Genomic DNA, 13,600 nt, shown 5'->3' with positions numbered 1-13,600 from the left:
CCTAGATCTAATTTTAATGTGTCATCAGACCATCAGCTGTGTTTATCACAATCACTGTCAGTCTCTGTATTACGTGTTTATATCTAGACCAGTGGTTCCCAAACTTTTTCCTAACGGAACACTTCGCACATTCTGAGTATTTAACGGAACGTCTGCTTATTTTCAGATAGGTTAATTTACGTGATGGCCTACTGGTTAAGTCTTCCAGTAGTTCGCAGAACACCTATTCAGTCTTCGCGGAACACTAGGGCTCCGCAGAACACAGTTTGGGAAACACTGATCTAGACTTATCTAGCCGGTCACATGTCAGTACAACGCATTTATTAACAGAGGAAAATTTCTTCGGCCGTTCTACTACTAGATCTGCACCAGATCAACATTACGAAGGTCGCAAAACTTGGGATGCAAGTCGTCTGCTTTTCTGGGAGAAGTAACACAGGAGTTCTCTTCGCCTGGTTCATTTTGAATGAAAACATCACGTGATGTAGAAAGTGTTAAATCTAATCCAACAGACAATAAACAAACACGTTGAACATGGAAAAGGATACAATGGATATTGTGGTATGTTTTTATAGATCTAGCTCTTTAGCAAACCTTATATCAACTCTGTCTGTCTGTCTGTCTGGTAAAAAGGGTGTACACGTTATTTCTCCCACACCCATTCTCGGATCAAGCTGAAACTTTGCAGAATTATTCATTGACATAGACAAGACATGAATCAATTTTTTTAAAAGTAACCAATTAGAAAATTAATTACTGGCAATTCGTTATTTTGTTTAATAGCAACAAGGAAAACTAATACTTCAGTATTTACAGATATGGCTAAATTTGTTGGGTTTAGTCCCCTTAAGTAATTTCTAACACTATTTCTCCCTCGTTCTTTCTCCGATCATGTTGAAACTCTAAAAAATTATTTAATGTACCTAACAAAACATGAATCAAGTTTTTAAAAAATACTCAATTAGTCAATTATTGCTAATTAATTATCTTGTTTGATATCGAATAAGGGAAATGACTTGTACATTGTTGGTCTAGTTTTTTGGTCGGAGTTCTTCTCCGTTAGATACGTTTGTTTGTTTTAAAGGAATATTTATATTTTGATTGTTCGTTTTTTAAATCATGTGCAGTTTAACTCTTTCTCTCCGTAATTATTTACCACATTCTGGTGGAATCAACGTTGGTATCGTAAGTTAGGAGAGAAAGAGTTAAACATTTATGCCTTGCTACAAACTAGGCCTCCATCTAGATATCCAAGGGGGTTTTACAAAACAGAATAATTTGGCTTCCAAACCTGAGGTCCTGGGATTAAATCTCGGTGAAGACTGGGATTTTGAATTTTGGGATCTTTAAGGCGCCCCTGAGTCATGAGTCCACCCAACTCTAATGAGTACCTGACTTCAGTTTGGTAAAGTAAAGGCAATTTGTCGTCGTGTTGGCCACATGACACCCTGCTCGTGAAACGTGGGCCAAAGAAACAGATGACCTTAGCATCATCTGCAAGGTCAATAAGTATAACACAGTGATTCTCAAACTTTTAATACTGATACCACACAACACCAACATTTTTAGACTACTAGTGGGATCTGGGTGGGGCTATAATCTGGGTAGCGCTTTACGCTTACATTCTAGGTCCTGAGATCCTTGCTCGAACAGGTATTCCCAGCCTTTTTACAGTCCTCAGACAGCGCCGCCTGCGCTGGCTTGGACATGTTCACCGGATATAGGACAATCGCATCCCGAAAGTCATTCTCTACGGGCAACTCGCGTCTGGCTCAAGAAAAACTTATCGCCCCCACCTCCGTTACGTGTGATAAAACGGAACCTCAAATCAGTGAACATTGATACTGACCATTGGGAAGATAAACCCCTAGACAGCACTAGATGGAGAGAGATAGTCACCAAGAAAGCTATGGACAGCGAAAAAAAACACGGGCCTCAGCCCTGGAAGAAAAGCGGACAATGCGAAAAATGGCCAGCTCCTCTACCAGCAAAGCGGAGGCCACCTTGACCTGCAATATATGTGGCCGGGAGTGTCTCTCCGAAATAGGGCTCTGCAGCTATAGGAAAAGTGTTCAAGATGAACCACAGTCGTTCTACGACTGAAGGAGGCCAACCTTGTTAGGGTTGCCTTATTTTTATTACAAAGCTTATATAAATTCGCTGTCAGTCTGTCTGGTCAAATGTTTGTACACGTTCTCGGATCAAGTTGAAATCTTGCACAATTTTTTCTTGTACCTGACAAAATAAGAATTAAATTAAATTAATTTTAAAAAATTAGGATATTAGTAACTGACTATTGGTAATTAATTATTTTGTACTAGTCGACCGGCAGCGTAGCATACGCCGCTATTTTGCAGGGCCAACTTTAGGCCACTGCAACCTATGCGACCGCAGTGAGCCCAGCACTTTTATAGGACCCGCGCTAATTTTAGATGCATAAATTATTAAATTAAACCATTTTATAACTTATAACAGGTTTCCCGCGGCCTCCTGTCAATATAACAGGAGGTCCTGGAAATCTCCTGAAATTGCAGAATATAGGAAAAAGTCCTGGAAATATCCGGAAATTATTAAAATCTTTTGAAAACTCATACCAATCTTCTGAAATATACAGACGAAAATTGTCTCTTTTTTTTCACTCTTAAATTACCTAGGATAACTCCCTCCGCTCGAGTTGCAAAAATAAAAGAGAAATCTTTCCATTGTGTCCAAACTCTTGAGCGTGCTCTATCACTTCGATAGTTACTACAGAGTAGATTACTCCCCCCCCCCTTTTTTTTTTAATGTGATGTAGAAATAAAAAAAAAAAGAGTGATATTGCAACGGTCCTGCCCTGCTATTTTGTGACTACGTGTTCTCTCCCCCCCCCCCCCACTTCTTGTTTTCTCGTGGACTATTCGCAGAGTGATCTTTCCTTTACTCCTTACTAATCGTTTAAACTGTTGAGGGAAGAAGAAAATTATATATATAGATGGTTTGGAAAAAGGAAAGAAATTTTACTTGACTAATGTGGTGGTATAAATTGAATTAACTCCCTTTATACTTTGTGTAGAGAATTATGTCGTTTGAAACTAGCAACAAATGGTTACTATAGTTTTGCTTTAGGTTTTTTATTTCGGGGGGGGGGGGGCGACAAAACCCCTATTGGCTACCCTCATGGAACTATTTGAATGTAATTTTCCTTTATTTCAACTTGATCCAAGATTGGAAATCGGAGAAATAACATTTTTTACCAGACATAGTGACATGTTATACGCTTTGTAATAAAAAAAAACATGAAATAAAACTATTCACAAACAAACAATACTAAATTATCTATTTCCTTATTCATATTGTTCTTCAATCAGATAATGGGCCATACTTATTAGCCATTGACTTTTTTTTTGCGAAGTACAAAGTAAAATGCACTTTCAGCTTTAGGGACAAATCGTCACTAGAGGCCATATGGCTAGCTCAATGATCGGTCTTCTATAATTCTTAGTGAAACAAAATCTTGACAGTCCAGTGTTAGCTCCAGTCGCGCCTGTCGAAAAGAAATGACCAAAAAAAAACACTTTCATAATTTATTTAACAAATCTATCCCCGATCTTGTCCCCCTTTCAATACCGGCGGACACCGTGATTGGCTGGACCTGCTGCGCAAGGAAGAAAGGCAGGCGCCACTCACCGCGACCTCTGTCGGAGATCTTCGGGGACTGAGAGTAGAGCTCTCTATCGTCCCAAACCAGCTGATATTAATTCTTGAAGTTTAGAGAACTTTATTGCCCCATCTAGTGGGGGTTTTTTTTCCGGAATATTCCAATACTTTACCAAGATACAAAATTTTGTGGAGATTAACATATTGAAGAAACTCATTAATATAGGATGTCTGAATTCCTAGTTAATATGTAAGTATTGAACTCAAGTTTAAGATATGTATGGTAACATGTTATAATATTTCAAAAGTAATCTTATATAGTGTATATAAATATCATGTAATTTGAATGCTTGCTATATATATATGTCCGACAAAAAGCATATGTAGACTAAGGAATATATCATCTTTAACGCTTGAAAACTACTAATAATACTTTTTTTTCATATATCTTTACTAGTTATCAGTAAAGCCCCAACCCCCTATTGTTATCGGTCGTTGACTTGTAGCACCAAACTGCTGGTAGACAACTAAATCGTTGTAGGCGTAAAGTATCTTAACTAAAAGACTTCAAATAACTTGAATAACATCCTTTTGAGAACAAAACTAAATATAACTTTATTTATAACATAAACAAAGTCAAGTTACGATCAGATAAAATAACTGTAGTAAACTTTAGTAAGAATATTTTTAACAAAATTTAACTCACTACAATAACACAGCCTTTAAGTCTCACGTTCTGGAGTCCTCTGTCTTAAATAAGACCAAGTGACGACACTGACATCTGTGTTCACAACCAATCGCTCACTTCTTCTCACCCTAACCCTAAAAACACACACGTAAAACCCTTCACCCATTAGATTGTTTATATTTGTATATAGTTATCGAACGAAGAGATTTTTAGCGGCCCCCGAAAGGGGAAAAGACGCTATTAGTTTGTGTGGTCTGTCTGTCCGTCCGTCCGTCCCGTTTAAATCTCGTAAACTAGAAAAGTGAAAATCCGACATCTTAATGTTTTAGACCATTCAGAGTTTTGATGCAACGGCTACTTTTTTCTTTTCTGAAATCGAAAATTTGTTTAATCACTTATGCAAGCAGTTTTTTCATAAAAAATACACCATTTTTACAACTATTCACTATTAATATTAACAAACACGGGAGTCTATTTTGTATGGGAGATTACTATTTACCATATTTTTAACACTTTTATGCCAGCGGTTTTAGATTTTTTGTCCAAAAAAATGTATTTACAATTGTATTGTTAATTTAGTTTCTGTCATACTAACTACTACATTTTCTTCAAGAAAATAAAATAGCGTATTTGTAAACGTTTTATTCAAAATCCAAGTTATTTATGCAATTACAGGCCATTCCATTGGAATTTGCATAAATTATTAATTTACATTCGACATTTCATAATTTATTAAGTTTTCATGTAGGTTACATTTTTTAATGTATTTAATATACACATACACATTTCAAAAGCGTGTCCAATCGGGTTTTTTTTGTCTACACAAGCTACCTACTTTTAACCCTTTAGATATTAAAATCACATTTGATATAAGACTCGATCTTCTTGAGGATAATTTTTTTTTTATGTCCATTCATCTGGACTATCATATAGGACTATAGGTATACTCAAACGGGTAACCGTCAACTTGGAAGTTGTCTCTTTTATACCCCATTTCCCACAAGTCCACAAAAGAGATTGCCCCCTAGAGTCTTCTATGCTTGCCACTTATCTCGGAGTCTCAAGATTTGAAACAAGAAGAGTGGCCAGGGTGAAAGAGCGCTAGTCTTTAGAGTATTTTCATATATTTTTTATTTTACAAGTACACAATACCTTGGCCGGATTTAACCGTAACCATAACTCATAACCCTTACACTAAAGCTATTTAAATTATTATGCCATTTTAAAATCCAGATGTTATATGCCAAAACCAAACAGGATTTTCGGATACCTTTAGGATTAAATTCATATTTAATTAAGTAATATATATATAATGAAAAAGTATGAATTAATATCAATATTAACAAACTTACTCGGACAATTTTGTCTGTGTGGCACCCAAGAAAGTAGGTAGATTGTGTAGCTTACAGGGGCGTAGCTAGGAATTTTCCATCTTTTGCGGGCCCGTGGGGGGGGGGGGCTTGACCTCTTTGGGGGCCCCTGCACTTTGCGTAATATTTAAATTTTTAATGTAAAAAACACTTATTTGGCCCCCCCCCTCAAGGGGGAGGGGATTTTCAAATTCTCCTCCCTTCTCCCCCATCTTAGCTACGCCACTGGTAGCTTACCCTGCACTTTACAGTGTATAGACTTACTTGATGAACTCAGATATTCCAATGAATCAATGGACTGAAATGCGTCATTTTGAATTATTTACTGGTACATAATTAAGTCCAGTTTAAAACTTATACCATCGACTACTTACAATTAACACTTTACTGTCTGGAACATGATCACAATGTTATGGCTGCTATCCAAATCTAACAATCTTAGTAGCCCCAAGCCCTGAGACAATTAAGAAGTGGACAACGTAGTCTGTGTCCAGTCCTGTTTGAATAGACTTATTTCTAAAGCTAAGACAGTACAGCTAACTAGAATAGCTCTCGGAATGAAGATATCGCGGCCAAAAAAAAATGTTTAGCAGGTCTAACAGAAATAGAATGGTGAAGATCTCCTGGCTATGAGAACACAACACGCGCGTCAATTCCCCAGACAATTGCCAGATTGCGTTATTTCTAAATATAATTGTTTTAGTTATTTTTATGTATAAAATAATTAATAACATAATTCTGGAGAGATTTTTTTGTAATCATGTGTCTCGTCACAGAAAGTCTAGTTTCATTAAGCCTTTGTCTTTGCTTTGGTCTGGGGTTCAAATCCTGGTCATCGCCATTCCCTGTCGTTTGTAAAATGTTTGTAAAATGTTTGACATGTTTCGGGTGTTCCTTCAAAGTTGAAGATAATCTACTTCCTAGTCCAAACCTCCCGGGGGACTACGTGGGAATGAGATCGGGAAAGGTTTGAACGCAGGATTATCGAGAGAATCGAACGACAGTCCAGCGAGCATACCTCACGACCATGCAACCATCCTCATTACCTGACGTTCTGTTGGTGCATAGTCCTATATGGCGTATAATAAAAGTCGGGTGGTTTTTTTTATATGGCAATAGGTCTGATATCGTTTTCACACGGATGCATGTTAAAATTATGTTCATTAATAATGGTACTTGTAATAATTGAGTTTTAGTTTTTATAATACATGCAATTACAAATGTATGGCCACTGGTATAGCAGTACTTGAGTTGACAAAGTTATAGCAGTACTTGAAAAAAAAATTAGAAGTACTTGTGAAAAGACTAAGTCATAGCAGTACCTGAGGTGACTAAGTCATAGCAGTACCTGAGGTGACTAAGTCATAGCAGTACCTGAGGTGACTAAGTCATAGCAGTACCTGAGGTGACTAAGTCATAGCAGTACCTGAGGTGACTAAGTCATAGCAGTACCTGAGGTGACTAAGTCATAGCAGTACCTGAGGTGACTAAGTCATAGCAGTACCTGAGGTGACTAAGTCATAGCAGTACCTGAGGTGACTAAGTCATAGCAGTACTTGAGATGAAAAAATTATAGTACATGAGATGACTAAGTCATAGCAGTACTTGAGAAAGTTTTAGTACTTGAGATGTACAGTCCGTTCAAGATAAATATTTTCTCGTTGTCTTTTTGCTGTCAACAATTATACCAGTCAAGCCAGAGTTTTCCCCATGTGTCAAACGAGCTAGTAATTCTTTTCTCAGCATTGTACATCCACTGTTAAATTTCTATGAAAATCGTTAGAGCCGTTTTCGAGATTCGCTTAACCATTATTTTTTCTCGAGGGGGAGGAAGAAAGAGGTATGGTGAAAAATGATTTTTTTTTATATCTAACTTTCTTTATTTATTAAAATCAAAATAATCGCTCATTAAGAAACAAAGAATATTTGATTAATCTTGACGTTCTGCTCGATAATTTAGGCTACACTTGCTATTAATCCTCGAACTAGAAGACAAACCTTATTAGAAATTATATATATAGGAGGTATTGTCTGTTAGACACTTGGTTTAGTTAGTTTACTTATGCACTATAGTAGACTGACTGTGAACGCACATTTTATAGTGACGACATAGATGTCGGGGTTAGAGATTAGTGTAGACTTTTAGATCAGTTATTGCTAGGCTCTCAAAGGGACATCATTGTTAGTGACTGACTCGACTGTGACCCATTCTGTATTAAAGAGTGTTATATTTTCATCCGGAGTGAACTTATTCATTGAGCCTTTGAGCCTGTTTGTTATCGTATACTGTTTTGTGACAGATTGCATTACGACTCGTATATGTAATACACCTCACAAGGTACTCACGCTTCTAGAATTATCAAGATATCTAGAAATACTTTGAATACAACTTAGACACATGCATCCGTTACATGTCTTTATTTTTTTTTAAAGTATTTTTTTTAACGCTTTACTTGTGAATCCAATCAATGGTCGAAAAATCATCAATAAATTTGTATTGAAGCCGGCATTTTGTACACGTAGTTCTTTCGTTATATCTTCTGAATCCACAATTTTGTTGAGACGCGTTTTAAAAATGTGAAGTTTCAACTAGACCATCTGTAAGGCCTCTCACAAATTGAGTAGCCCCGAAAATAACATTATCTTGGTTTCTTATCCATCCAAAATGTTAGTGTGGAGAATGTGTGTGTGTGTGTGTGAACACGCGCGTGTGTATGTGTGTGTGTGTGTGAGAGCTTGTCTTATTGAAGACTCCATCACTCCTCCTCACTCACATTCTTTCACTTTTCTCTCTTTCTAACCTTCTTTTCGTCTCTCTCTCTCTCTCTTTCTCTCTCTCTGTCTTTTTAAAGTAAAGTTATTATAGTTCGTCCATCGTGGCTCGATGATGACCACTTTGTCATGCAGGGGGGCTGAGGGCTTTGCGCTTTGCACTGGGGGTTTGGTGCCTCCTCATGTGGCTGGTGAGACCTATGTGAGCCCGGAATGTTGGGCTGCACACTGGGCAGGTTATTCCAGCTGGAGCTAGTGTCATGTGCCTCTGTCTCCCAGGTGGCTGGGTCTATGCTGAACGCCTTCAGAAAAGCTTTGAGGGTGTCCCTGAAGCGCTTTCTTTGACCACCTTGCGAGCGCTTTCCTTCTCTTAGTTGGCCATACAAGAGTCGTTCAGGGATGCGGTGGTCTTCTATTCTGCAGACGCGTCTTGGGACCTGCATCAGGATGGTATGTATGCTTTGCAGACCCGCATTTCGAAGGACTTCAGTATCTGGTGTTTTGTCTTGCCATTTGACATTCAGTATAGTTCCACTTTCAAACCTTGCGATGTACATGGCAAATGATGTAAAGGTCATCTGTTTTTTTTTAACGGTTAACAAAAGTGTCATGTGACCAGCACAACGACCAACCGCCTTAAAGTTTCCCAACTTATGTCAGGTAACCATCAGACTTGAGTGAACTCAGCGGCGACCTTAAAATTCCGAAATTCAAAATCCCAGTCTTCTCCTAGTACCCCCAGGTTCGGAAGCCAAGCGCTTAGCCACTCAGCCCGCATTAATTATCCACCATAAATACCTCCAATTATTCGCTCTAGACTACATAGGAATAGATTCTCTATATAGGAAACAGAGAGAAGGGCAGGCAGGCTGAATGGAATGATCTCCTAGAGATCTCTCTGTGTCTCTGTTACCCCTAGACACCAGAGAAACCGATCAGCTTTGATCTACAGATACTTAGAGCAACAACTTAGAGAGTAGTGTTTTTTTTATAGTCTTTTCGAATGAAGAACGTTATGGAGTTGTCGTGTCCAGAGCTTCAGATATCTATAGGATATAAAAGTCTACGATCGAATGGGACAAACTATTAGCAAGCATTTATCAGAGATTCCCTTCATGATTTAGACATTTTTCATAATTTGTATTCTGTATGTTCATCATTATCTAGACATTCTCCATGATATAGACATTCTTCATTATCTAGATATTCTTCATGATCTGTACATAAATCATTATCTAGACATTCTTCATGATCTAGACATTCTCCACGATCTAGATATTCTTCATTATCTAGACATTCTCCATGATCTAGATATTCTCCATGATATAGACATTCTTCATGATCTAGACATTCTTTATTATCTAGACATTCTTCATTATTTAAACATTCTTCATGATCTAGATATTCTCCATGATATAGACATTCTTCATGATCTAGACATTCTTCATTATCTAGACATTCTTCATTATTTAAACATTCTTCATGATCTAGACATTCTCCGTGATCTAGACATTCTCCGTGATCTAGACATTCTTCATTATCTAGACATTCTTCATTATCTAGTTATTCTTCATTATTTAAACATTCTCCATGATCTAGACATTCTTCATTATCTAGACATTCTTCATTATCTAGTTATTCTTCATTATTTAAACATTCTCCATGATCTAGACATTCTCCGTAAACCGGCCCTGGCCTAGACAATAAATCTCACTTCTGGGCTGTTAGCTCTGACTCTCCGTGAAACCTTATTACTTACATGTTTGTGCCTCACGGGCACGTGCCGGGGATTAATCCTCCTAGATTTGCCCCCTGTATGACGTCACGGCGCGATTAATCCTCATCTGACTGTCGTGTTGGCAACAATTTCTTGTTGACACTTAATTAGGCGTATCCCGAGGGGAGGCCACTTTTTGCCTTGCAGTGTTCGTTCTCTTTTCCGCCTTGATCAAACCTTGATCAAACCCTAGCTTAGAAAAGGTTTAAAAATTAATACCGCATGAATTTATTATTAGTTTTAATTGACCTTGATTGACCTTTATATATATTTTTTTATTCTTTAAAAATAAAATGATAATGTCTCATGTACGAGGTAAGAAGAAAACAAAAAAACAAAAAAAAAAAAAAAAAAAAAGATGTTCGGTTATATCAAAGTGCCAATCGCTATATAGTTGTAATTATGTATACAATAATAAGTCTTGTCTTCGAGTCCGAAGATAAGCCAGGAATGCAGTATTCCCGTGGCTGTACAGCCCCAGCTGTGACCTACATATTTTGCCACATCCAGGGCAAGCATAACCATTGTCCGCAGGTGGTCGATTTAGATTTTCTTTTCGTCGTCTTCGTTTGTCCTCGGCAGCGGATTTTCTTTTGGTCTCAAATGTGTATCCCGCTGCCTTCGTGAGTGTTCTATGTCAGCTAAGGAAAGTTGACGCCTAAGCTGGTCTCTGAAGCGTTTCCGTGGGGCGCCTCTGTTACGTCGACCACCTTTTAGCTCACCAAAAAAAGTCTGCCTTTAGCATACATTCGTCTTCCATATGGGATACGTGCCCTGCCCAGCGTAACTGTCGGACCATAAGAAGTCCCTCTATACTCACCATACTGGCGTTCGCAAGGACATCGCTGTTTGTAGTGCGGTCTTGCCACCGTATTTCCGTGATGGAGCGCAAGCATCATTGGTGAAATCGCTCAAGAAGTCTGAGTTGTTTTCTGTATAGTGGCCATGTCTCAGAGTCATATAGAAGGGTTGAAAGAACCACAGCCTGGTAGACATTGATTTTTGTAGGCAGGCGGAGCGATTTGTTTCACCAAACTCTCGACTGAAGGCGTCCAAAAGCGCTACTGGCCCTGGCCAGACGGTTATCAACTTCCCTTTAAAGTGCGGTGTCATTTGACACTATACTACCTAAATATGTGAAGTGGTCTACCACGTTAAGGGGCTGTCCGTTTACTGTGATCCTTGGGGATGAATATGTTTTATTGGGTGACTTCTGGAACATGACTTCTGTTTTCCCGAGGTTTATAGATAAGCCGAAAGAGGCGGCAGCGTATGCAAATTCGTTTACCGCGTTCTGGAGATCATGTTCATTGTGAGCTAGCAGGGCGCAATCATCGGCATAGAGAAGCTCCGTTATGACCCTCTCCTTTGTTTTTGTATGGGATAGTAGACGTCTCAATTTCCATAAATGTCGATGGGTCGCCGAGCTCCTCTCTCTTAATTTTCTGAGGGACATTTGCCAGCGATTCCTCCGATACGTGCCTTTTATCACCAAATTATCTTTATATTTGATAATAAATTACACGACACGAAATACTCGTTTTTATTTCTATTTGCATCTGTAATGTAAAGTTCCCTTTTCAGACCTATAGGGCAGATGATGTAAAGGTCATTTGTTTTTGTGGCCTATGGTTAACAAGGGTGTCATGTGGCCAGCACAACGACCAACCGCCTTTACTTTTCCCTAACTAATGTCAGGTACCCATTAGAGCTGGGTGGACTCAGAGGCGCCCGAAGATCCCGAAATTAAAAATCCCAGTCTTCACCAGGATTCGAACCCCGGTTCTCGGTTCGGAAGCCAAGCGCTTTACCGCTCAGCCACCGCGCCTCCATTTTGCGCGTCTGAGTCTGTTGAAAATATTACACTGTCTGCTCACTGGCAAAATCTGGATATGGATCTTGAAAACGGTCCTAACGATTTTCATAGAAATTTGAATATCTTTGGGAAAAAAATACTAACTAATTTGACCACAGGGTTTCCACTCTGGTATGATCGCTATAATTTTTTTTTTAAATAAGCATCTAAAAATTAAATTTAGTCTGGATATCTCTATCTTAAACTCTTGGGACCGTCAGTGGAAATACCCGCTTATAATTCTCTACCAAGTTAAATTAGGTCTGGATATCTCTTTCTTAAACTCTTGAGACCGTCAGTGGAAATACCCGCTTATAATTCTCTACCAAGTTAAATTAGGTCTGGATATCTCTTTCTTAAACTCTTGAGACCGTCAGTGGAAATACTCGCTTATAATTTACTATAAAGTTAAGAAAACAAATAGACAGTAACATTTTTCCCACAGTCTGTTATAGCATTTTGTCTAGTCATCTGTTTATAAAAGTCTGAATCAATATGAGACCAATCGTCATAGAAGGCCTGGACACTGACATGAAACGTCACAACCTGTGGGCAGTGGAGACCAATGGCTTGTGCCACGTCACAGGTCTTTATGACGTGGCAACGAGCTATTGGTTTAAACTGCCCACAGATTGCAACGTTGCTGGTCAGTGTTGAGGCCTTCAATAACAAATGTCTCGATCTCTACCACCAAAACTAGAATGTTGTATATATACAAGGGCGTAAGAAAAAAAAATTAGCTAGTTGTTTAATTCAACTTGTTTCTTAATAAATTGGATACCCTTGACCAAAATTTATACAATCATTGAAGCTATATAGTTTTTGCTGAATACAATTGTCTTATTCCTATCCATATTTCTTAACAAAGTTTGATCATGAATTACAATGGTCCAACAAAATCATTATCTATGGACATTTTTGGATCTTCGCTGTGTAATAATCATGAAAAGAGGCACATAAAGCCAAGAAAAGAGGCCTAAGGCCCAAGGATTCCTATGATGATAAAGCTAAAACTGAATAGCGCAAATTTTTAAAGTAGAATCTGAATAAACCACATTTTAAAAAAAAAATGAGTTTAAGATGCCAATGAGAATGATCTTTGTGACAGTTGCTTCATAGTTTGTTACCTTACTGAGTCCTGTACCAACCACCCATCAATCAGTCTACCCTTAATGACATCAATCATCAATCCTTATGACTGTGCCAAATCGACAAATGGGGACTGCCGAAACAGGGCACCAGGCAGGCTCGCCAGATACTTAGTGTGAGTATCCCAATGGCGTGAGCGTGTGTTTGTGAGTGTGTGTGTAGCGGGGAGGAGGAAGATATCATGCCCCCTCCGTCCCCAAAAAGAGGGGGGGTGGAGAAGCTCGGAGTTCTGCCTGTTGTTGCAGATTGGCACTAAGTAGGTTGATTTGTCTGATGACAACCCATCAGCGAATGCCAAGTAGGGATTTTCTTTTGAGCAGAAAAATGATTCTAAGACTTTGATTAGGGAATGG

At 38.5% G+C, this 13,600-nt stretch overlaps 1 protein-coding gene across 1 annotated transcript in view; it reads left to right on the top strand.

Annotated features, from left to right (window-relative positions):
• The first annotated feature begins 351 nt into the window (after positions 1-351).
• Positions 352-13,600, top strand: part of LOC106067478 (proton-associated sugar transporter A-like) — a 36,139-nt gene continuing 22,890 nt past the window's right edge. Inside the window, exon 1 of the mRNA XM_056004330.1 lies at positions 352-561. Within this exon, the coding sequence (XP_055860305.1) occupies positions 535-561 (27 nt within the window). The 5' untranslated portion in view covers positions 352-534. The remainder of the gene's footprint in view (positions 562-13,600) is intronic.

This window comes from Biomphalaria glabrata, chromosome 11, assembly GCF_947242115.1.
Source record: "Biomphalaria glabrata chromosome 11, xgBioGlab47.1, whole genome shotgun sequence".
Classification (NCBI taxonomy): domain Eukaryota; kingdom Metazoa; phylum Mollusca; class Gastropoda; family Planorbidae; genus Biomphalaria; species Biomphalaria glabrata.
This window is presented reverse-complemented; position numbering and strand designations above follow the sequence as displayed.